Genomic DNA, 25,084 nt, shown 5'->3' with positions numbered 1-25,084 from the left:
TCAGCACATAGGGAGCAACCTCATTACCCATCCTGCCTTTTTTTTTGCTCCTGCCTGGTATTTTCTTGTACAGTTTCACTCTTATTTATTTAACTATCCTTCTGTTGATGAACATTTGGGTTGTTTTCAGTTCCTCATTATAACAAATGATGCAGCTGTGGATAACGTTGTACATCTGCCATTCCAGACACAAGCAAGCCTATCTCCAGACTGAAGAGAAGGTGCATTTATAATTTTGGGGGATAATTCCAAATTGCTCTCCTATCAGCCATATGGAAAAATACCTAATAATGTGTCAGATGCCATTTGCTTCTCTTGCTATCAGTGATCAAGAACTGCATGGCATAGAAAGGCAAAGCCTGCGCCAGGTAAATGTTTTCATGCACCCTACAGAAAGGGTTGTCAGATGAGTGGATCCTGTTGTTTTTACCACTGAGGATATCGAAAAACATGACCAGATTCAAAATGGACAGTTACTTGGAAAATATATTTTTGCAGGGGTCCGGATAGGCCATCGTTCCAAACTCTGACACAACAATCCTGTTGGCCTCGATGTTGGCTTTGTAGGTGTCACTTCTTAGGTATTTGCTCCTGTAACAGACTTCACCTGAAAGAGAAGACACAGAATCAGCCCAGGCTGACAGCTTTACGGAGTTTTAAGGTCGATTTAAGGCATTGTAGGGGTATTACAGAAGGAAAGGTGAATTCACTAGGACAGTCCCCTTTAGTGTATACCGGATACAAAGAGCATTTGCGGTGAGCTCTCACACACATTTCCTCACTGGAGACAATAAATAATATGGCAAGGTAAGTATCCTGATGAGCTCCATTTTACACAGCAGGGGACTGAGGCTCAGGCATGTTCAGTTGCCTTGCCAAGAGGTGCTGACCTGGCCCATTGATCATCTCTTCCATCATGGGTCTCTTCTACCATGGATCATCTCTTCCCTCCAGGGAAGGTCCAGATTTGGAGGACGGGTCCAAAGGCCTCATATTTGGGCTGGGTTTCTCCAGGACCTAGTTCTGCCCTGGAAAACTTCCACTGGTCATTTCAATTCCTGGAGTGACATTTGATACCTACTACAACCAGAGGATGACCTAGCACCCAATTCCCTGTACAGTAGAGGATCAGTATCTTTGTGGATGTCTAATTCATGCAGACAACGAAGAGAATCTAACTCACTGCATAAAAGTTGGACCTCTTGACCAGTTCATCAAGACCAACCTGAAAATGTTTGGAGGGTTCTAGTCCAGTATTAGGTTCCTGTGGTTATTGTAACAAATTGCCACAAACTTAGTGGCTTAAAAATACACCAATTTGTTATCTTAGCGTTCTGGAAGATATAGCCTGAATGGATCTCACAGGGCTAAAGAGCAAGGTGTCAGCAGAGAATCCGTTTCTGACTTTTCTAACTTCTAGAAGTTGCCTCCATTGCTTGGTTTGTGGTCACATCACTCTGACCTCTGATTCTATTGTCATGTCTTTTCTGACCCCCTCTTCCCTTGTGATGACCCCTGTGATTCCACTGAGCTCCCCTGGATAATCTCCCCACCTCAAGGTCCTTAACTTAACCACATCTGCAAAGACTCTTCTACTTTGCAGAGTAACATAATATATTCATGGGCTCCTTCTGGAAGAGAGAGGAGATTAGAGCTGGGGGAGAAGAGAGGAGAGAGCTAAGGACGCCCATCTGGAAGCGGATGGATCAGGAAAGGCTTCCCGGAGAAGGTGGCACTTGAAATAAACCTTGGAAGATGAGTAAAACTATTTGCCTACCATAGATTGGGGAGTTGGCAAGTAGGAGAGAGTAGTGCATTTCCATTCACTCTTCCTTGAAAGTGTGGAAGCAAAGGCCTGGAGGTGGGAGAGGCACCCCACCTCCTACAAGAGTTGAGTGAGATGGCCTTCGGCATGAGGCAAGGGCTTGGGAGCAGTAGGAATGGGATGGGGTTAAGGGGCAGGGGCCTTCTTGGCATATCTGAGGACTTCAAACCATTTGGTGGACAATTTGAAACCTCTAGGTTTTTAAATTTTTATTTAATTTTGCTGTTAATTAGCAAGTGACATGTTGATTTTTCCCCACTCTAGAATACATTGGTTGCTGTAATATAATATATGCTTCCAATGCTGGGACAACTATAATATGCAAAAAAGTAGTGTCCAGGTCATATTGACATTTCATTCCCATAAAACAAGCTGATAAGAGAAATATCCATCATGTATCTGCTGCCATGACGATGGGCTTAGGAGAGAACACCTTCCCAAGAAATTCTTGTCTGGTGACTTTTTATATTTAAGAAAGGAAACAGAGCTAAGAGCTAATATTTTATTGTGCACATGTGTGCTAAGTACTGTGTGGACACTTTATGTGTATTTTTTCTGGTTAAATTCTAAAATATTAGAAATGTTATCAAATACACCAACCAGAAATATGTTCTTTAGGGGGAAAAATAATCAACCTAATGTAATTTGCTAGTGAAAAGCAAAATAAGACAAAATTTAAACAACAGTTGAAGGTTTCAAATTTCTTACCAAATGAAGTATAAGGGGCTTACACAACTTACGGCCCTGCAACCCATCTCCAGTGAGTAAAATCGAGGCAAAGACAGGTTAAGTACCTTGCTTTAAGCCACACAGCTAGGGAGGGGAAAGCTGGGTTTAAAGCTGACACAGCCACCGCCGTCAGTTTGACCATTCCATCTGATCCTGGTTATTAAAAACGCACCTATGGAAATGTGCTACCATTACTGTGTGGCTTGCTGAAGCTTCACAAACAGAACCGACCCATATGAACTACATCCTCATTTACAGACAGAACATGAGAGCCCCCTGGAGGCCCCTCATAGCTTGTCCAGTCTCCGTCCTGGAGAGCTGCTATCTTGACCTCTAATAGCCTTAAGTAGTTTTGCCCTTGGAACTGCGTTTTCATTTCCAGACCCAAAGGACACAAGCATCCGTTTCATTGGTAAGGACTCTAGTCTGTGCACCTAGATGGAAATAATAGCAATAATGGCGATGCTAGTCTTCATAAAATTGGAAGAGACCATGAAAGACCTCCTAGTTCTTTCTCTAGACTTTGGGAGGTAAACTGTGTGCCCAGGGGCAGATAGCCACCTATCCTCTTCTCAAAAGTCTTTTTGAGGGTGACTGCTGTGAAAATAACTATCACTGAGCTATTTCAGGAGTGGGGGCTCTGTTCTGGGGCTGCAAGAAGAAACCGGGAGGAATGGCTTTGGTTATCCCGGCCCTGGGTTCATGTATTCACCCAGTATCTACTGATCACTTCAGTGGGCCAGAAAGTGGGGGCAAGCAGGGCAGGCACATCTCTACCCCTGAGAGGATTCAAGTCTCCAGGTGGTTATGAATTCTGCTCTATCATCTACCAACCATGCCCTAGACCTTGTGTCCGAGTCCAGACTTGGTCCTCTCTGCCATGAGGTAAGGATATGATATGTTCCTTATGGAGTTGCTGTGATGCTTAAGGCCCGTAAAGAAATCAGCACATAATAGGTGCTCAATAAAAGCTATATACGCTATTGAGATGCACTGGGTAGAGTGGGTGGGCTTCGGTTCTGGGGTAAGTCCTAATCCAAGCCATGTGACTCTGTGTGAATCTCTTTACCTCACTGAACCTCAGTTTTCTCAGCTAGATATTGGGGATCCCATAGCCCTCTCCAGTATAGGATTGGCAGTTTTAAATGAGATGGGAAGATACAAGGAGTTTGGCCCATGGGCACATAGCATGTTTGAATTGTCCAACAAAATCTTGGAGGCAGGAAGATGCAGCTGAGGGTTGGTGAGGCCACACACATTGGTCTTTGGTCACAGGCTACACAGACCTTCCTTCACGGCCACCCTGATCTCCCCCTGAGCCAGCCTGTCCTTCTCTGGTCACTCTTTCTGTGGGTCGCCACCTACAAGACACTGGAAAACATGGTTTGCTAAAAATGCTAAATTATGTTCACTTGAAGTGTAAACACCCATCCCAGGCTGGCTGTCAGCAGGTGGCCCATTTCCTATAAACAACCAGTCCCAGAGCACGCATGGAGGGCTCAGGGGCCACAGGAAAACGTGTCTCTGGAATTGCTCAAGGCTGACACTCAGCTCTGAGGCTGAGATTAAAGAAGGCCACCACACATTCCCCAGAACCCTGCTCCCTGCTGAGCCCCAATTAGCTGCATTCCTTCTAAAGGGACATGAGTAAACAGATGTGCTCCTGCCTGGAATCTTCTAGAACTGGGTCAAAGTTTGATATTGGGAGATTTTATATATGTATCTACATCTATCTCCATTTTAAGCAAACTTCTAAAAGGCTAGTTTAGAGCTATAATAATTGAAAAAGCCAGCTTCAGAAAAGGCTAAGTTCTGGGGAGCTCTTTTTGTCTCTAAACTTTGGTGATGCTGGCTCTTAAAATTTACATGTCCGAATCCTTGCGGGACAACTACCTTGCCTCTAAATAAAAAATTATTGACCATACTGCTGAAGGAGCCTTAGGTTCATTCAACTCTCTGCCTGCTTTATAAGAACTTTTAGTTTTGAAGTAATTTTAGGGGCATCTGGGTGGCTCATTTGGTTACATGTCAGACTCTTTCTCGATCCCAGCTCAGGTCTTGATCTCAGGGTGGGGAGTTCAAGCTCTGCACTGGGTTCCATGCTGGGCATAAAGCCTACTTAAAACAAAACAAAACAAAACAAAACAAAAACAAAAACAAAACCCCACCCAAACTGAATTGACTTTAGACTTATGAGAAAGAGCACTCCTGTATACCCTTTGTCAGTCCGTCTTCTCCTCCACTCTGTTCCTTTAGTTAAGTCTTTATTGAGTTTTTAAAGCATTTACTTTCCTGGTTTCTGCTGAAGGCCACAAACCATTTTTTATCTTTCTGCTTTCTTATTCCAGTGTTTTCTTACCAGTTTGGCACTGATTCCGGTTCTCTGTGCTGCACTGTCACCTAGTGCTTTGAAACACTGGCAGAGAAACCTGAGCCCCACCTCCACGGCACACTGATGAACTCGGTCTTAGGTGGGACAGGGCAGCAAGGCTGGAGGTCCACTGTGGAGGTTTTCTGAAACCTGGATGTGCTGAGGGGCCATCTAGGAAATGTGTTAGAAAACACTGATGCTCTGACAGTGTCCTTTAGGATTATGATTCACTCAGCCCTGGGTGGGGTATCAGGATTTGCAACTTTAATCCTAGAGGATTCTGATTAAAGGTACACAAACCATCTTTTGAGAAATAATGGCTTTGTGTTATATGTAAATCAGAGAATCCTGCTCAGCCTTGCTTGTCCTCTTGAATCATGTATGGTAGCACTTAACATTTTTGTTTTTTGCTTCTACTATTGTGGAGTAGAATGGGGAGCCATTGAGAGGTTTGTTTGTTTGTTTTTGAAGATTTTATTTATGGGGCACCTAGGTAGTTCAGTGGGTAAAGCCTCTGCCTTCGGCTCAGGTCATGATCTCAGGGACCTGGGATCGAGCCCCGCCTCGGGCTCTCTGCTCAGCGGGGAGCCTGCTTCCCCTGCTCTCTGCCTACTTGTGATCTCTCTCTCTCAAGTAAATAAATAATAAATAATATAAGTATTATAATAATTAATATTACTAGTTACTAATTAATTAATTATTAATAATTAAAAGATTTATTTTTAAATTTTTAAAAAAGATTTTATTTATGTATTTGACCCAGAGAGAGAGGTCACAAGTAGGCAGAGAGGTAGGCAGAGAGCAGGGGAAGCAGACTCCCCGCTGAGCAGACAGCCCGAGGCGGGGCTCGATCCCAGGACCCTGACATCATGACCTGGGCTAAAAGTAGAGGCTTAACCCACTGAGCCACCCAGGCACCCCGCCACTTAGAGTTGTAAAGGAGACGAGAGATGAGACCAGGCTGTGCCACACTAATGTTGGCAATCTGACAACCTCGAAAGGATTGGCTTGGAGAGATGAGGAGAGAGGTAGCCAGCAGGAGGGGGAAGTGGAACAGAACTACGCAATGCTTCTCTCATAAGATTCTGGATGTAGAGAGCTTTGGGTTTATATCTGACCTCCACCACTTCTTAGCTGTGTGCCTTTGGGTAAGTTACTTGGCCTCCCTGGGCTATAAAATTGAGAGGTACCTTCCTTAGGAGCTGTAGTGAGGACTGAGTTGTGGTTGGGTATGAAACACTTGGGCCAGTGGCCAGCAAGCACTCCCTGTAGTGAGCGTTGAAGAGATCAACTGGGAACGTATAGCTTCCTTCTCCCCAAATACCCTTTACCTTGTTCGTGTCATTTGGGCTCCATAAATAGTTTCCTAGTGGTCTCCTAGGCCAGGCCCGGTTCCGGGTGATGAAGACACAATATGAACAGAACAAATATTCTCCTAGGCAGGAGAATGGCAAGCTGATCGTTGCAAAGTAGAGTGGGGCATGTACCTTTGACACAGGCTAGATTCAAGAGCAGAATGGGGAAAGTTGAGAAGACTCTCCATACTTCCCATTTTCCAGCCAGTTCCAGATTATGCATAGAATTGAGTCTTTCATGCTACTGTGTACATATTTTTAAAATTTTCTGAACATTATGTTTTGATATCTTAAAAAAACCTTCCTGCTTGGAGGAGAGACTGTCCTTCCCTGGACTAGTCAATTCTTAGAGGTAGCAAAGGGCCCAGCATATCTTTGAGATGAAAACTAACCAATTCAGAGCCAGATCTCCTCCCTCTGGCCCATGCACTCCCAGAGGCAATATTCCGCTGCCTTCATTACCCCAGGGCCAGGTGCCAGGCAACCAGAGACCACCCCCGTAGCCCAAAGCCTGCCAACATGAGCCATCCTGAGCTGTTTACTCTGCCCCGTCTTGTCTTTCCCTCAGAAACCCCAGGACAGGCCATAGCCTATGTGCTTCCCCTGCTCCTGTCTTCTGACTCTGGACCACCCTGGTGCTATCTGCTGTGTGCTGGTGTGACATGCTGTGCCTCCTAAGACCTGTGACTATAAGAGGCTTTGTTCCCAAGCCTCCCTCTGCCTCCTTTTGTGGTCACACCTGACCATCCCATAATAGAAGACAAAACAGCTACTTACCTTGGACAATGAATTTTTAGTTTGAAAATCTACTAGAAACTTTTAGAAAGTCTAAGCAGTGTGGGATAACGTTGGTCACATGCCTGTTTAGCTCACTCAAGGATTTTGGTGGATGGCAGCCATGCTTCTGGAAAGACAGCCATGGCTTGGTCATTCCCTGCTGGTTCTTTCGTCTCCAGAGTCTCTATGGAAGAATGTGGAAGCTGCCAATCAGTAAGCTGTGAGGCTCACTCAAGCCACCTGCCGTTTCTTAGGGGATGAGTTTGGGTGAGAAGATGATCAGGGATGATTGCAAACTTGAACCCTAGACAACACAAGTCAGATCCCAGCCCTACCTCAGCGACCTCGCTTGGATAAGTCACTCAGCCTCTCTAAGTTTCCCATCTCTGCATCTGCAAAGAGAAGACAAGTGTGCCTCCCATGCAGCGCTAATCTGAGCCCCTGAAATGGACCACGAGGGATGTGACAGCCCAGCAAAGCAGGGCCTTATGGAAAAGAAGCCAGTGTACTTTTACCTTCCATGCACACTGTCCAGAACAGTGTTCATTTCCCTAGGAATCACTGGTTAACTTCTGTCTAGGAAAGGAGGGGACTGTTAAGGCTTTGGGCTGTCAGGAAATATGGAACCACCACTCTGTAGCTGAGTTTCAGTAGTATCTGTTAAGTTTTTGCAAACTCAGAGCTCATGGTTTTTACACATGGGGTCTCTATTCATGAAATTTTATAGCAAGACACTGGCCTAAAGTCTGCACTCAAAAAAATAATTGCTGACTGGCTTAGAAGAAATAATAATAAGCAAATATAATGCTAATGCTTATTGAGCATGTGTTCTGTGCCACGCATTATACCAAGCTCCTTGCATATATTAATGCCTTTAAATTCCATGGCAACTCTGATATCTCCATTTTACAGATGGGAGACAGACACAGAAAGGGTCAGTAACTTGCCCAAGGTCACACATCTGAGGTGCATGTTAGCTAAGATGAAGATGGGATTCAAACCCAGTGACAATGATGGGGATTTTCAATGTGTTTTGCACCTACCAGGTGCCAGGCCCTTGCTAGATACCCGGCCCTTCAAAGGATCGTGACAGCTCTGCAAAGGGGATCATCAAGCTCTTCTTACTGTGGAGGAAACAGAGGCCAAGGGAGGTGAAGTCACCGACTTGTTGGGCTGGAAGGCGGGGGGTTAAAGAAAAATGTCATCAGGCTGAAGCCCTGGACGCGAACTTCCCCAGCATGTGACCCTGAGCCTGCTAAAGCCCCACGTGACCCTCCCAGACCTCTTTAAGAACTCAGAGTGTGCTGTTGTGACCTACACCAGCACCGTCGCCAACAGCAATGAGTTCACCGTTCACTTCGTGAGCCAGTCACCTGAACCCAGAATTCTGTCTTATTCAGTCATTTCAGTCTCCCCTCTGAGAGAACCAATGAACTGGTTGCTTGAGTGACAGGCTCTCCCTTGCTTGGTGAGCAGTCTCCTCAGCTCTGTGCTCTTCCTGTTTTCATCTGAGGCATGTCTGACTCCAAAGCCAGTAATCTCCTCCTGTTCTCACCCACCTTCATGAGAAGGTGTATCATTTGGCAGGCTGGACTCTCTGAAAGAGCAGCTTGGCACCCTTTCCAGGGAGGTTTGTGCTTGGCTCAAGGATGGCCTCTGCAAGATGTCCATGTCCTAATCCCTGGAATCTGTGGAGCTGTTGACTTAAAGGGCAATGCAGACATGATTATATTAACGATTTTGAGAAGGGAGATGATCCTGGATTATCTGGGTGGGCCCAGTGCCATCACAAAGGTTCTTAGAAGAGGCAGACAGGAGGGTCCGAGAAGGAACTGAGATTATGGAAGCGAAGGAATTGGGGAGAATGAGGGAGAGAGAGCAGGTGTGCAAGAGGCTCTGCTGTTCTTTGCAGATGCAGCTGGGGCCACAAGCCAAGGAAGACAGGCAGCCTCAAGAAACTGGAAAAGGCAAGGAAACGGGCTATCTCCCTGAAGCCTCCAACACCTTGAGTTTAGTCCAGTTTTGACTTCGGAATTCCATAATTGTAAGAATAAATTAGGGCTATTTTGAGCTACTAAATGTGTGGTTGTCTTTACAGCAGCAATCACAAACCAAACCAGTACTCTTACCGTCTCTAATTGTGAAGCTGTGGAGCAAGGCCAGGCCGTCAAACCAATGGTTGTATCTGGTCTCCCCCACTGTGTGCATTCCAGGCCCATTGCGGAGCAGGGTGCCCTGCAGCCATGGGGGAATCCTGCCTGTTAAGAGAAAGAGTGGTTTCCAGTTTTCACATCTCAACCAAAAAGCTATGAGACGTGGCCATGGAAAGGAACTGAGGTCACGATCCCAACATGACTTGTAATACCCACTCATTCCTTCAGCACTCATTTCCAGAAAGGGTAGGATATGCCAGCACTGAGGATACGGAGAAGAACTGACGTCATCTCTGTCCTCAAGTTGCTTACCACCCACAGAGCAGATGGATGAACAGACTCCCCAACCACACCACAATAAAGGAAGGCAATGTGACAGGCTCAGCAAGGGGGCTGCGTGGAACAGAACCTCACCCCCAGGTAGGGTTAGAGCAGGAGGGTGGGGAGGCTGAGTCTTGAGGGGGAGTAGTTATTGGCCTCGCAAAGGCATGAGGAAAGAACATTCTAGAACCGTGCTGTCCAATATGGTAGCCACGTGCCTCATGTGGCTACCGAGGACTTGTAACCTGGCCAGTCTGCACAGAGATGTACTGGAGACTTAAAATACACACTGAATTTCAAAGGCTGCTAAGTATGAAAAAATATATAAAATATCTCATCAGCAATTTTTAAAATATTGATTACATGTTGAACCTATAATATTTTGGGTATGTTGCCTTAAATGAAATATACTGTTAAAATTAACTTCACCTGTGTTTGTTTTTGTGTTTGTTTTGTTTTTACTTTTTTTTTTTAGTGTGGCTATTAGAATTTAAAACTATGCATGTGGCCTGCATTTTATCTCTGTGGAATAGCACTGCTCTAGAGGTAGCCTGCTGCAGTAGACACTGTCGATGCCCCACCCTTGTCCTCTTGGCACTGACCTCTCCCTGAAGGTTACTTTCTGCCACTACCTGCAGCTCTCTGCCTGAGGGCTTTGTTTTCATGGCAGGAGCTGCTCTGCCCACACACTAGGCAAGCTAGAACACCTTGGCTTTAATGTCCCTTTAAGTGGCTGTCACCCAATGATGGATGGGGAGTTGGACAGCGCATGTGACCACTTCCTTGCCCCCAGTTGGGACAATATGAAACATGTGATATACTATGCCCAGAGGGCTCAGGTCTGATGGCTCACTTTATTGGTTTTATTGGTTTCCCTCCCAGTGTTTCTTGGGATCATGTCCCAAATTAAACTACTTACATCTGAATTCTTATCGCTGGGGGAACACGAACGGAGAGATCAAAGACCAGCTCAAAGACCAGCAGATGTGCCAGTTGTTTAGCAAGACTTGTCTGTAATTTTCGAGTGAGGAAGCGTAAGTATTGAGGCTTGAGCTAAGCATGAAGCATGACAAAAGTCAATGAGACCACACCAAAGGTGTGGATTAGAAGGTTAGCAGAATGGCACAGCTTGGCCAGTTAAGATAGGGAATGAGAGGATCAGATTTTTGTGCATGTGCAATTTTTTTCTTGAGAAAAAATTCACATAACAAAAAAAATTACACCATTTAAAAGTATGCAATTCAGGGTTTTTTAAATATATTCACAATGTTATGCAACCATCACCATCTAGTTCTAGAACATTCCATCACCCCGAAACAAAGTCTTGTCCTCCTGACAGCCACTAATCTACTTTCTAAAGATCTACCTCTTCTGGACAGCTCATATTAATGGAATATGCTCCGATTTGGGGTTTCAAAAGTTGTCTCTGTGGTGTAGAGCATGGCAGGAGGAGGAGCCAAGAGGAGGCAGGAAGACCGAGTGAGGATGGAGAGAAACAACAGAGAGCTGGAGGACGCGGAATGGGTAGGACTGGGAGCTTGAGTGAATATGAGGCAGAGGGTCCCACGTTTCTTGTCCTGGGCAACTAAGTGAATAGCGGGGCTCTTCACAGAGACCCAGATGCAGGAGAAGGTGCAGGTGAGGCAGAGCAAAGAGAGGGGAATCTGAACACAAAACCCCAGACAGAAGGATGTGCCAGGCACCGGTGGGGGGTGGGGAGCAGGTGCATTAAATCATATTGTCATTGACCCTATGTGGTAGGTACAGGCAGACTATTTTACACAAGAAGGAAGGAGGCAAGAAATGCTTAATTAACTGGCCAAGGAGGTCTCAGAGCCAACAAAGCACTGTCCAACATGAAGCCTGGACATGGCCTTCATGGGCAAATGTGGGACAATCTTTAGTTAACAAGCAGCCAATGGTTAGATTTGACCCTGGACTGGAGGCCTGGACTGAGGATTGGGAGCACGTCCTTCATGGGCCGCCTGGCCTTGGGCAAGTCACAGCCCCTCTCCAGCCCTCAGCTTTGCTCAAGGAGGAAGGCATGATTTATAGCAGTGGTTCTCACACTTGGAAGCAACCAGAGGGCTTGTAGAAACACACATTGCTGGGCTCCACCTCCAGCGTATCTGATTCCGTGGGTCTGGAGTGGGCCCAGGAATTTGTGATTGTAACAGACGCCCAGGCGATGGGGAGGCTACATACAGGTGTGGGGTGGAGGTGGGGAGAACAACTCATGTGGATCCAGGGGTCCACTCAGATCTGTAGGTTCCAGGATTCCGGCTTTCTAAAATTGCCAATGATTTCCGTGCAGCCATTAAACATAAGGCTTATGGGCAGCATGTTTATGGTGTCCCAGAGCATAAAAGGGTAGGTATTGGAGGCTCTCTTTTCTAAAATAAAATATTAATTGTAAATAAACTTGTGTTTTTGAAAAAAAAACATTTGTCGTCTATACAATCTCTTTAAGTAAAAACTTAAAGTGCTCCAGTATTAGGAATGCTTGAGATGGAAATACAGCTGATTTTATTGCCCTGTGCTCCCATTAGCATATCCAAGTTTTTATATACGTGCATATACAAAACACACACACATAGAGATCATACGTTATCTTTGTAATCAGAGAAAAACACACATAAAAGCTATTCTTTCAAAAGCCTTCCAAGGCAATTCCTTGGTTGAAAAGTTCCCATGTGACTTCCTCACAGAGAAATGCTCACTTGGGAAAAGCCTCCAGATCCAGGTATCTGAGGATGAAAGCACCTGCGTGCCTGAGACAGCCACGCGCCCTTCTCAGGGGCAGCACAGAAGGGGAGAGAGCCGGAGGAGTAACAGATGAAGAAAATGAGACACAAAGCCCTCTAAAGGACTGTTCTGGTGGAGGGTCCCACTCTGGGTCTGTTTGACTTACGGCTCTGCGGGTACCCCAAGGCCCCGGTCACACCTGTGAGGACATCAAGGTACGCCCTACATATGCCCCAACCCCGCATGCACACGCAAAAGTGGAAGCCCATGTGCGCCTCTCATGCCATTGATAAGGTAACTTAGGGCGCACAGATTTGCACAAAGGCTCCACCTGCTTGGAACGGGCCATGCTCTGCAGAATCACTCCATTGTCTTCATGCGGTCAGAGCATCCTCAAGTAGTGAGGATGACTCTCCCTCTCCCTGGAAACGGTTTCTGTGTATTAGAAGCACACCTAGATTTTCACAGAGAATACATCTGGATTGTGGATCATTCCCTGCTATAGACTGCATTCCAGATTTTCCAAAAATAATTTACAGTAAATATTACCTTTATAAACTGAAAAAAAAAGTGTATGTCTAAATATATGAGAGCCCGTGTCTGTACGAAATGCTTACCTGTCACTTTGGCCCTCACAGGTTCCAGCTGCTCCTTCTTATTTCTGCCAAATATTATATCCATGGCATGGGGCGCTGAGCAGGGGTGATACGGACAGTGCGCAGACACTCTGCTGTGTTCCAGGCAACCGATCTTCGATCTTTGGTTCCTTCTTTTCTTTCCTTTCTGCTCTCCAGCAGCTTCCTCCTACATCTCCTTCCCTCCTGTCGCCTGGAGAGCCTGGTATCTCTTCTCACACAGCGGGGGCTGTGGGAGGGGGGGGCGGGAGGAGGCACGGGCTGCGCTTTGGCTGCTGTTATTTATCTGTGGTCAAAGGTCAATTCCCTAGCAGGAGTCCTGTCTAATCTTTAACCCTCCTACTGTAACCCCAACTCCCTTTCCAGTTCCACATCTGGCTTAAGCAAGAAGAGCTATTCTTCCGCTGGGTTTAAACTGGCAGGATAATTCGGTGGGTGCATTCTGCGCAGGTATGCAGCCTGAAATAATCCAGCCCAGGAGGTGGAGATGATTTATGATCAGAACAACAGGAGAAACTATCAGGGCCTGGGATTAGGGGGAGCCGAGAGCGTGTCAATCGCGAGAATTCCTTCTGCACGTGGTAGGAACTTCTTCGGCAGAGAGCGCTTTTTGTCTTGTTTTGAATAAAGGTCCCTGAGCCTCCCCCTCCTTAAAATATCATATTCAAGATATTATTGAAGTATACCTAGAGTAAAATGCACAGATCTTAACTGTACTTCTTGATGTACTAGAGAGATGTCTATGTACATGCAACAGTCAACCCAATTCATATTAGAGTGTTCCCATTACCAGAGAGCTCTTTTGTGATTCTTTCTGGTCAATTTCCAAACCCCACCCTCCAGAGTAAACCCCGATCTGATTTCTTTCACTAAAGATGAGTTTTTTTTCTGTTCTTGAACTTCATATAAGTGAACTCATAATAAAACCTTTTACCAAGTTAAAAAAAAGTCATATTCAAAGAGCAACTTAATTTATTATAGGTTTTTTAGGAGAAGTAAACATAAAATATTTACCCATTTAAACCATAAATATAGGGAACCAAAAACGCTTCTCGGAAACAATTAAGAATTGTAAAAAACAAAAACAAAAACAAGTGTCAGTTGGACTTCCTGGTCTAACAGGAGAGAGAAAGGACGCCGATCTGTGATTTCAGAGTCCCCTGTATTTGTGCCTCTCCGTGTGATGCCATTGCCTAAAATCCATATTCAAGTGGCTTTGAATGTTGGATAATGAGTTAATGGACTCCTCTCTACTCCTCTTGCTTAAAGAAAGCAGCAGCTGTTTCCTCTCCGGGTAGACGAAGACAGGGTGTGGTGCTGGTCTTTACAGCTCCTGTCAGGTCTGGGCTGAGACCGCGTTCCAGGATCTGGGAGCCCAGTCCGGACAGCCGCCTGGTCTGGCTGCCCGCCCACCCCTGGCTGTACACTCCGATCACCCAGCTGCACGTGCTCCTGGGTCCCGTGCTAAGCCTCACTTCACACACCCCGACGTGAGACCTTTCAAGGGGGTGCTCAGCTCTGGGTGGTCTTAACCACGTGTTGGGTGATTCTGCTTCTCGGCAGCTGCTGAGGAGCTCTGGTCCAGGGAAGATGCTGTGTGTTTGGGCTGATGCTAGATTCACATTCTTCCCTTTCCTATGTGTCTGCCTTATCCTCTCTGAGCCTCCATTTCCTTAACTGTAAAATGGGGGTGTAATGATATCGAAGTCCCAAAGTACTGTAAATCAAGGGTTTAGTAAAGGCACCTGGCCCCAAACAGCTACCGATCAACACCCTTTCCTCCCCATTCGCCCAGAAGGTCGTTCCCTTGACCCACATTTTCCATTCAGTCCCGGAACTTGCCAGTTTATTCTTCTGTCTGGTCTAAACATGTGTATCCATGTCAGCGTTATTATTCCTAGATTGTGAAAGCTGTGTCCTTGCGGGGATTAAATGAGAATGTCTGGCATAAATGATGAGCTCAGGGGAAAAAAAATGCACCACCAGAGGCAGGAGCTCTGGTGCCGGGGGGGGGGGGGGAAAGAGCTCAAGGCTTAGAACTCAGAAGACCTATTTGGATCTCCGAGCTTTTGTCACAACCCCTCTGAACTTCACTTTACTCTGTGAAACAGGGTGGCAATACCTAGGCCACAGGGTTTGTGGAGAGGATGATATAGAAATTACAGAAGGGAAAAAACATGATCGTGTCTCCTTTCTTGTCTGTTTTGTATATCCAGCAAAGCAATGGCCCCCAGCCACATCGAGTGCCTTCTCTGAGTCAAGTGCTTTGCAAGGCAAGCACTCTACATGTGCTAGCTCGCTCCGACTTTATACAATCCTAGGAGATGGGTATTCTTAGCATCATTCTAGAGATGCAGAAAGTCAGGAAGGATAACCAACTTGCCTTAGGTCACACAGTCAATGATTGTCACATAGACAATCTATGACAATTCTACTCAGTGCCGACACATGATGGATGTTTGCTAGATTTCTGCGGAATGAAGTAATGGGTGGATGTGTTGATGGGTGGAGGACACAAGAAGGCCAGTCTTGGGCTGATATCATTGCCCTGTTATATAATACAGAGAAACCCAGGCTAGCTTTCTTTATTCAGGCCCCCACTGCATCCCAGGGACAATTAAATGGTGACGTCAGGATTTTGTGATAATGGGGATAATAATTGATCATAGCAATGGCTATCTGTATTAGTTTTCTAGGGCTACCATAACAAAGTACCAGTGGCTTCAATAGCACAAGTCTGCTTTCTTATACCTCTGGTGGCTGGAAGTCAAGATCAAAGTATCAGCAGAGCTGGCTTCTGAGGCCTCAACCCCGCGCCCCGCCCCCGCTTCCCCCTCCCTGGGTAGTCATTTCTCTGGGCACACGCCTCCCTGGTTGTGTGTCCCAATGACCTCTTCTTATAAGGGTACCTGTCGGAGTGCATTAGGGCCACCCTAATGGACTCATTTTAATTTAATCACCTCTCTAAAGGCTCTCTCTCTAAATGCAGTTACATTTCGAGGTGCTGGGGCTCCAACATGTGAATCTTGGGGTGGGGGAGGGGAAGACACAATTCAGCCCATGATGATATCATGAAAGTTCGAGTTAAGGGAAGGTGCTTTGGCTGGAACATAATATCTGCAGAAACTCTGAGGATATGTCTTTGTCTCAGACCTCAGGTCAACTGGGGGTCCTGGGTTGCCTGGAAACTCATCTGGGCCATCTCAACAGGCACTACCAGGCCATCCTCAGGGGGTTGGTTTCTTATCCTTGGGCCTGCTCTGTTTTGCTTATGAGTGATAGCCTTCAACCCAGGAATCATGCCCTTCCATAATAACGTGCTAAAGCAGAGACACAAAGTGCAGGAGGGAGGAGGCATTTCCTTTTTATAGCTCCCTCTCTTTATACCAAGGAAAACCTTTCCAGAACCGTCTGAGCAGATTTTTCTCTCAGTCTCACTGGCTAAATGGCATCACACGACCACCCCTAGACTAATTCCCAGTAAGGAGGAACAGGTGTGCCCTGATTTTCTTAAACCCATCAGGTGACTTCCCCAGGCAGCATGTTGCCCCCAGACTCACACTGGGAATCCATTAGCAAGGAACAAGGAGGGAATGGCTTGGGACAGGCAACCTGCAGTGTTGCTGCAGGCAGTGCAACATTCATTCACCCCCACATTCATTTATTCATTCAACGTGTATTTACTAAGCATCTACTATGTGCTGGAAATACAGCAGTGAATGAAGCAGGAACATAATTCTGTGTCTTCTTCGAACATACACGGACTAGTTGCCAAGCTCTGGAGTTACAGAGGTGGTTACTGAAACTCAGTTCTGCCTTCCTCACTCCCATGTTAGGAGGCAGCGTCTTCATATCCCAAAGGACATACATTTCCCAAAGGGTTAGGGGTCCTGCAGTGGTTCCTGGGATAGCCTTCATGTTGACCATCCAGCCTCCCTTTTCATAAACAGAGATAACAAGCAGCAGCTGCTCTCTGTCAAGAAGCTCTGGCATTGCTCTGGCCCCATGGAAGCCTGACCTCTGCTTTCTAGGTCTTTGCTAAGAAGGGAAGAGTGGGATAAGAGCCTTGTAGGAGTAGGAGCTGTTCTCCAGCCTCTAACCAATGCCATTCCCTGGATGCCTGACACGTACCAAGTAGCATGTAAGGTGTCTGATGAGCAGCATGTCGTTTGATTCCTACACACCCCTGCAAGAAGGTCATTAGCAACTTTATTTTTACAACCTCAGAGATGGGAAGGAGCCCAGTTCTGGCCGAGAGCTCGTCAGTGCATATCCCTCCCCACCATACTGCAGTGCTTGCCGCTTGCTGAAGTCTCTGGCTGAGGATCAGAGGCAGAGAGGAGAGCAAATGTGGGTATGCCACAGACAGGTTTTCTAACGCATCTGCTGCCTTCAGGTGGACTGAACACTGGCCAGTGCATCAGAGAGCAGGACAACGGGAACACAGAAGGAAGTAGCTCACCTTAAACAAGAGCTTTGGTCATTCGTTACCGTGAAACAAACCACCCCGAAACATAGCGGTTAAAGCACCTGTCATTGTTCTTACCTCTCTGCGTTCAGTTCTGTGGGCTGTTTGGGCTCTGCCGGGCTCTGACTGGTTTCTGCTTTTATCACTTGGGGTTCCTTTTGTGGTTGCAAGTTAGCTGGCTGTTGACTGGCAGGCTAGGAAGACTGGGTCTGGGCCTCTCTCCCTCTCCATGCAGTCTCAGGGCCTGGCCTGACCGTCTCCATGGGATCTCTCCAGCAGGATAGCTGGACTCCTTCCATGACAGCAAAAGCCTCCCAAAAGTGTTTCAAGAGAGAGGCAGCAGGAGCTGCCAGCCTCCTGTAAGGCGAACCCAGGATTGGCATCATTTTACTTCACTGCCTGCTGCTAGTTAGCACAAAGCCCAGAACTAGCCAACGTGGCATGGGAAAGGACTAAGTAAGGGTGTGAACGTGGTGCCTGAGCAGTGTGGTCCCTTGTTGGGCCATCTTTGGCCCTAGCAACCCCAACAGACCTATGTGCACCAGAGGCCCAGCTCTTCTCCTTACTAGCTGAGCACCTGTGCTACTTGCCTAAATCTCAGACCCTCAGCTGCCTCATCTTGAAAAGAGGAATTATAATACCTGTCCCAATAGGTGGCTGCAAAGTTTAAATTAAACTGTAAAAACTCTGATCATGTCCATCACGGGGCTTGGAATAAAGCAGGAGCTTATAGCATGTTCCTTTCCTTTCTTTTCTTGGGCAAGAGAGAAAAATCGGAAAGATCAGCCAATATGATATTCAGAAACTTATTTTTTGACCCCGTACAATGTATACATCTCTGGCCTGTCCCTGAAGGGAAAACAGACATCCATAACCTAGTCTAGGATTTGAAGTTTGCTCTAGGCTGGCTGTGAAGACATGTACACGGTAAGTAATAACTAGTTGCCTATTACAGCTGCTCTAGAAGAGGCCCAGATAGCAAGTATTATGGAGTTCCAGGGAAGGAAAGTGTGCTCAGGCTAGGGAAGGTTAGGACAGAAGGCTTCCTGGAGAAGGGTTGCAGAGCTGAGCTCTTGAGAGTGGGAAGCATTTGGATAGGCAGAGACGAGGACCAGTATGAATGATGGTACAGAGCTGGACAGTTCTGGGGTGGAGAGTGAGGGCAGACTGGCTCTGCCAGGGACAGAGAGAAATAATGACAATTATAGGTGCCATTTATTGAGAGTTTCCTATGTGTCGGGCATTCTTCTAAGCCTTCGGCACACAGGAATGCATGTCCTCCTCACAAAAGCCCTAAGTAGGTATCCAACCCATTTCACAGATAACGAGAGTGACACACAGAGTTAAGTAACTTGCCCAACCATGGAGCTGGGCTTCGAACACTCCAGAGGCCATAGTTGTCATCACAGCTCCTCTCCACTACCACTGAGATGGGGATGGAAAATGGTTTAGGGATTGGATTGTGCACAGATGTACAATTTGGGCTTCATACTGTGGATAACGATGTCCTGAGTCAAGAGATCATGTCCAATGAAGGCATTAATGTGGGAGCTTAACTGTGCTGTCCAGTACCGAAGCCACTAACAGCACATGGCTGTCTATATAAATTTAAAGACAAATTAATTACAATGAAATTAAATTCTTCATTCATACTAACCACATTTCAAAGGCTCCACAGACACGTGTGGCTAATGGCTGTCATACTGGTGTGCGCAGACGAGACATCTCCATCATCAGGGAAAGTTCTTTTGACGGTGCTGAGCTAGCAGGAGAGTTGCTAAGATGGCATTTATATACGACCAAGGTGGACAGAGGTAGCTATGGCTGCATGACAGGACAGTTTACTTGGTACAAGCATCAGAGAATTCTGTGGGTGGCAATGGGAAAAAAGTGGATTAGCCCATGTGTTTGTTCATTCACCCATTCATTCATTTGTCCCTCAAATATGGAGTGCCACCCATCTGATGGGAACAGTTGTACATCAGAGAGAGGGAAGAGGGGAATGATCACAGACTTGGGGCCTGGAAGCCGGGGTTGCTGGGAGACAGACAGGAAGAAGCAGAGAGCCAGGGGAGGACAGGAGTACCATGGAGGTACTGCCTGGCAGGGCTCCTTCTCGAGTCAGGTTGGGTATCTCCCAGGCTTCCTCCCAAGTCACACACACATTTGCCACAAGCTGTCCATGTTGCCTCCAGGAGCGATACAGAGGCTGCAGAAGGGGATTCACTCCCAGAGGGCGGAGGACTAGGTACAGGATCACACACGGTCTGCCCTTCGGAGGGTCCGAGAGGCTCACTGGGCAAGCTGAAAGCCTTCATCTCCGCCCTTTGGTGAGGAAGAGAGGAGTTCATGGATGTGTGCCCCCTCCTCTGTATTTTGGACACACCATATCTTCTAATTCTGGCACAGACCTGGCAGGTACTATATTATCTCCTTTTTTTTTTTTTTTTTATTAAGGAAGCAACTGAAGCTCCCTGAGGTTATGCCCATGGGCTGTGGATCACATAACATGCGGCAGAGGTGGGAGATTTGAATGTGGGATCCTCTTACCTTATCATTTGGGGAAGGAGCAAGGAAGAGGAGGCTGCCTTTCCAGAGGCCACCTTTCCCATGGGATGTGTTGCATCCATAATGCAGTCCTGAGGTATAGAAGTAAAAACTGAATTTGAAAAGTTTTTGTGCTATAAAAAGCAAAACAAAACAAAACAGCGTTATTTTGCAATTCTGTATCTCCTATTACAAAGTCATTGCCAAAAAAGCGTTAATATTCCCCTTTGTGGAAATAAGGTTATCATATCTAAATTACTTTGCAGCTTTCCAATTAAGTTAGCTTCTAAATGGTGCCTTTAATTAGCTAGGGTGATAAACTGAGCAGATAATGTGGAAATCTTGGTTGGCAGGGTTCAAGGTGACAGGCAAAGTCCAGGAGAGGGGCAGCTGCCTCCCCAAGGGAGAGTGACAGTGGTAAGCTCCAGAATGCCATACTCTCCACAGGCCTGCCTGGCAGGGCAGAAGCAGGGTGTAGGGAGTGGTGGGAGGGCTGCCCTAGGACTCCTGGAGTGCACGCTTCACCACTAAAATGGAAGACCATAATGTACCCCATTAAAACTTAGGAGGGTTCATCAATTCCACAAAGGACTACTAGATGCAGAGACTAGTGTCTGTTGGGTATAAGAGATAGAGAGATGGGACATCGTAACTACTGGACCCAAAGAACTCACAGCCTAACATGGGAGAAAAGAAGGCAAATAAGAAGTATTATAACTATGTGCCACGCCTAAGAGGTAGGAGGGACAAGACTGAAAGGCAGAGGGCATTACTGGTAGAGAAGGAAATGCCCTCTAATGCCTGAGCTGAAACTCTTTAATTTCTACTGTATTGTGCTCAGGCCCAGTCAGTGAAGCTTCACAAAAATTCAACTTAAATAACTGCTGTAGTCCTTGTGTTTCAGCCTCCTAACTAATCTTTCCCATAGTTCCTCTTTCCTTCAGCCCCTAGCCACCGTCCGCCCTATTGCTCACCTCTTGGGAGCAGACTCCTCCTGGCCTTCCTGCCTCCAGTCCCACCCACTCCAGTCCATCCTCTTTGCTGCCACCAGGTGACCTGGCTAAAATGCCAGCCTGATCACGTCACTGTCCTATTTAAAATCCAGAGTTTAGCACAGTGTCTGGCATGTAGTAGGTGTTCAACAAATATTTACAGAATGAATGAATGTCCCATGACTGCACTGTGCTGTCACCATCACACTGGTTTGCTAGGGCTGTCGTGACAAAAATACCACGAACATGGTGGCTTAAAGAGAAACTTATTCTGTCACAGTTGTGGAGGTCAGAAGTCCAAAATTAAAGCATCAGGGGAGCCATGATCCTTCTGAAGTCTCTAGGGAAAAACCCCTCCCTGCTCCTTCTGACTTCTGGTGTGGTTCCCAGCAATCCTGGATGGTGCCTGCATCCAGTCTCTGCCTCTCTCTTTAAGTGGCCTTCTCCCTCTGTGTCTATTCCTCTCCGTGCTCAGATTCCCCTCTTCCTTATAAGGACCCCTGTCACTGGATTTGGACCCACCCTACACCAGCACAACCTCATCTTGATTACATCTGCAAAGGCCCTAATTCCAAAGAAGGCACATGCACACGTACCAACGGTTAGGACTCCCAATGTGTCTTTTTGGAAGACACAATTGAACCCACAATAGTCACTGAGTAAAACAACTTAAAAGTAGAAATTTAAAAGGTTATACATGGACTTATTTTTATAGACAAGTTCTCACAGTTTCTCTTTCATTGTCTCTTGCTCTCTTTTTTAAGGGCTAAATACTTTTAAACTGTGCTAACACAGAAGTAGATTAAATCGCTCTGAGGACATGGAAGCCATGGAAGTTAAGTCCTGTAAATGTCTGTAGAAGGCTTCAGAGAAGAGGTTTATAGTTGAGCTGTTCTTGAGAAAAGGATGCAGGTATACAGACAAGCATATAAGAGGAGACTTTTTTTTTTTTTTTTAGGAATTTATTTAGAGAGAGAGCACATGTACATGTAGGCATGGACACTGGGACAGGGAGAGAAATCGTCAAGCAGACTCCCCACTGAGCACGGAGCCCAATGCAGGGCTTGATCCTAGGACCCCAAGATCACAACATGCACCAAAACCAGGAGTTGGACATTCAAGTTGGACTGATCCATCCAGGTGCCCCAAGAAGAGGCATTCTTGGAAAGAAAGTACATGTCCCAAACAGCAGAATACCCCTTGGGGGATGGTGAAGGGGGCTTTAGTTTATCTTGGTTCTGGGATACCGCCAAGAAATAAGGATTTGGTGTTATAGGGCTTCTCCCTGAGATACACTTTCTACTAGTTCTGCCCCCACCCCTATCTCCAACCTCACACCTTTCTTCCTGGCAAGTCCCTCAAGACTTAGGTTACTAGCTACCTTATAGAAGCAAACAACTTAGCATAGGTGAAAACATGGACTCACCTACATACACATCTAAAAAACCAAGAAAATACCACCCACCATCCTATTGCCTGAGGTCATTATGAGATGGTCCCCAAGTATAAAATTGAAACCATCAGGAAAGTGTGCAAGACACAACTCACTTGTGTGAAACATGTTCATGGGATCTGATCTGGAAGTCTGAGTCTTCAAGTGGGATCAACAACATGAAAAACCCAAAGATAACTGATCTGGTTCAAATAAGCACCAAGTCCATGGCAAGAATCAGAAGATGTTAATGTGCTGTGGGCTAGGCAAGGATTCAAGTTCAAGTAGCTTAATTTGGGAGCTGAAGCCAGGAAATGCCAACAAGGGCATGGGGAAGTGAAACAAAGAGGGAAAATGTCAACAGTGCATCTTCAAGGCTCTTCCCATCGTGGGCAACTGAAGCTCGATCTGGGCTGTTGGGCTGTGAGATGGGGTGTGAGCATGCTTTAGAGTTCTCTTAAGGGATCTGGGGGATGGATCCACCAACACTGGCCAATCAAGGGTGAGAGTTTCTCCCAAGAAAAACTCTTGGAGTTTCTTGGAGAAACTCTCCCAAGAGGTGCAAACTTCCAGGCACCATCAACCTGTCCATTGTGAGCAGAAGGGGGCAAAGAACTACAGGAGCTTGCATTTAGAAGCCAAACATGGTAAGTGTGAGGTGTCAAGGTGAGTCCTTGATAATGCCTGCCACAACCCTCAGGAGATAGCTTAGGCTAAATGCCAAGAACAAGAAGAATATCATAGCAGCGTTGACCAGTACTGTAATACTGAACACATAATAAACAGATGAGGAAAACCACACAAAGTATCCAGCACTGTGGGAATGGTGTAGTAAATATCTATTGAGGGAAAGGAAGCACAGCTCCCACCATGCCTATTCCAAAGCCTTCAGCAGCATGGGAAAGGCCTACCATCTAAAGCTAAGTGGGAAGTGTCCTATGAACTAATTATGTGAACACTACAGTTGTGCCTGGCCAAACACCCTTCTCCTAGGCAAGAAGCACTTGAAGGAACCACAAAGAAATAAAACTGTATTGGGGTGAGGGGACCATGGGGATTCTTTTGTTATAATGTCTTTTAGCTGAATGGAGGGCAAAGATTCAATTCAGTTTATGACCAATAAAAACGCCAATTCACATAAAGCAATGTACTCCCCAACTCTCCTGCCACTGTCTCCTGCAATCCCTCTTAAGTAAATTGCTTTCTCTAAATTTCTTGTCTCAGTTAACTTTTAGAAGAACCCAAACTAAAATGGTTCTGTTCCCAGGACTGGGATGGCTGGGCCATAGGACATGAACAACTTTATGGTTCTTTTCATGGCCTTAAGTCCCCATTTAAACCAAATCCACTCTCTCTGTTTTCGCTTGCTGGTTTCAAAAATCAGGGTTTGGAGGCCCAGGCAGCCGGATCAGACACTGGAAACAGACTCACATGGGTCCAGCCACGTCCTGTTTCTGTTCTTCATGTACACAGATGTTAAGGCACACTGGGAGCTGACATCACCAAGATGAATTCCGTGCCCAGGAGTCTGGAATTTATCAGAATGTAAAGAATGAAAAAGTGGAATTTAGCCTGCAGATTTGCGTTTGTTATCAAATGTCTCCAAGCATGTTGCATGAGGGTCATAAATTAAGCCTTTACCCAGGAGATACATTATCGCTGTATGAGGCCTTCCACATAGTTTTCTAATAGAATTCATTAGAACCTTGGCCCTCGGAGATAAGAGAGCAATGTTTTCTGGGTTGCAGGCTATGACTCAGCAATGACATCGAGTCCTGCCCTGGGCTACTGGCAGGGCTACTCCAGAGGGCATGGAAGGGCTTCTGGGAAAGCAATGGGGGCCAAGGGTCAGTCCTGGTGTTGGTTTGAAAACTGGCATCTTTACATGTAGGGCAGGGAGAGACCAAAGAAAGAAGCCAATCAGTCCAGACTGGTAGACGGCAGATAATAAGCGGGGGACTTAACATAAAATGCTTGTCCTGGGTGCTGCAAGATGAGTTAATCTCTGTCCTCGCTGGCCAAATCTTAGAAGTTTATATGGACGCTTTAACTGGGTTCAATCATGTATACTGTCCAGATGGTTTCAACACCATATCATTATCTTAAGGCTGTGTCCTTGGGACAGCTTCTAGAAGTGGGGAAGGCAAGCAGAATGCACGTTCCAAGGACAGGGAGGGTGTGAGGAGCTTCTAATTGCCTGGGTCCCATTCATAGGTCAACTAGCAGCCACATCCTCTTGACCTCTCCCAATACCCAAGTTCCTGGGAGAAGGGACCAGTCTGACAAAGGTTCATTGAGTCTTACTGTGGCCAGTCATGGGATGGGTAGAGATTAAGAGACTATCCCTTTCCTGCAAGAATAAAATGACCCAAATGTCCATCAGCGGATGAATGGGTAAGGGAAATGTAGTATATCCATACACAAGACATTATTCAGCTATAGAAGGGAATGAATTACTAATATACCCTCCAATGTAGATGACCCTGCAAAATAATTATGCTGAGTGAAAGCAGCTAGACACAAAAGGTCACACTTTTGTATAATTCCATTTACATGAAATGTCCAGAATCCATAAATTCATAGAGACAGAAAGTAGTGGTTGCCAGGGACTGGGGAGGAAAAAAAAGTTGAATTATGTCAGAGCAAGGGAATAATTTAAAGCCAGGTGTTAAACAACTGTGTTCTCTAAAGCCTTTGGCTACACTGCTATAAGAAACTATTAGCCTAATGCCTT

At 46.1% G+C, this 25,084-nt stretch overlaps 2 protein-coding genes and 1 long non-coding RNA gene across 8 annotated transcripts in view; 1 reads left to right on the top strand and 2 right to left on the bottom strand.

Moving 5' to 3' along the window:
- The window catches only part of BCO1 (beta-carotene oxygenase 1), a 36,700-nt gene extending 23,553 nt beyond the window's left edge, over positions 1–13,147 (bottom strand). The window contains exons 1-4 of one of the 4 annotated variants that reach the window (XM_059383638.1): positions 9,187–9,275; positions 8,101–8,181; positions 7,058–7,241; positions 478–607 (exon numbers count right to left, since the gene is read on the bottom strand). In XM_059383638.1, the coding sequence (XP_059239621.1) occupies positions 478–515 (38 nt within the window). In that variant the 5' untranslated portion in view covers positions 516–607; positions 7,058–7,241; positions 8,101–8,181; positions 9,187–9,275. Of the gene's footprint in view, positions 1–477; positions 608–6,256; positions 6,350–7,057; positions 7,242–8,100; positions 8,182–9,186; positions 9,316–12,893 lie in introns of those variants that run through there. The other 3 variants (XM_059383636.1, XM_059383637.1, XM_059383639.1) reach the window with 3 other exon arrangements.
- Positions 1–25,084, top strand: part of LOC132006030 (polycystin-1-like protein 2) — a 162,106-nt gene that overhangs the window by 42,894 nt on the left and 94,128 nt on the right. The window contains exon 3 of one of the 3 annotated variants that reach the window (XR_009400955.1): positions 6,849–7,038. The exons of the other annotated variants lie outside the window; for them this stretch is intronic. The gene's annotated coding sequence lies outside the window, so the exon portion shown is untranslated. Of the gene's footprint in view, positions 1–6,848; positions 7,039–25,084 lie in introns of those variants that run through there. 3 annotated transcript variants of the gene reach the window in all.
- LOC132005461 (uncharacterized) lies at positions 17,088–24,058 on the bottom strand. The gene is made up of 6 exons (XR_009400803.1): positions 23,992–24,058; positions 23,782–23,878; positions 19,930–20,060; positions 19,037–19,246; positions 17,458–17,736; positions 17,088–17,373 (listed from the first exon to the last, which is right to left on the bottom strand). It is a non-coding gene; the product is annotated as an uncharacterized LOC132005461 (long non-coding RNA).

This window comes from Mustela nigripes, chromosome 17 (genome assembly GCF_022355385.1).
Source record: "Mustela nigripes isolate SB6536 chromosome 17, MUSNIG.SB6536, whole genome shotgun sequence".
NCBI classification, from domain to species: Eukaryota; Metazoa; Chordata; class Mammalia; order Carnivora; family Mustelidae; genus Mustela; species Mustela nigripes.
This window is presented reverse-complemented; position numbering and strand designations above follow the sequence as displayed.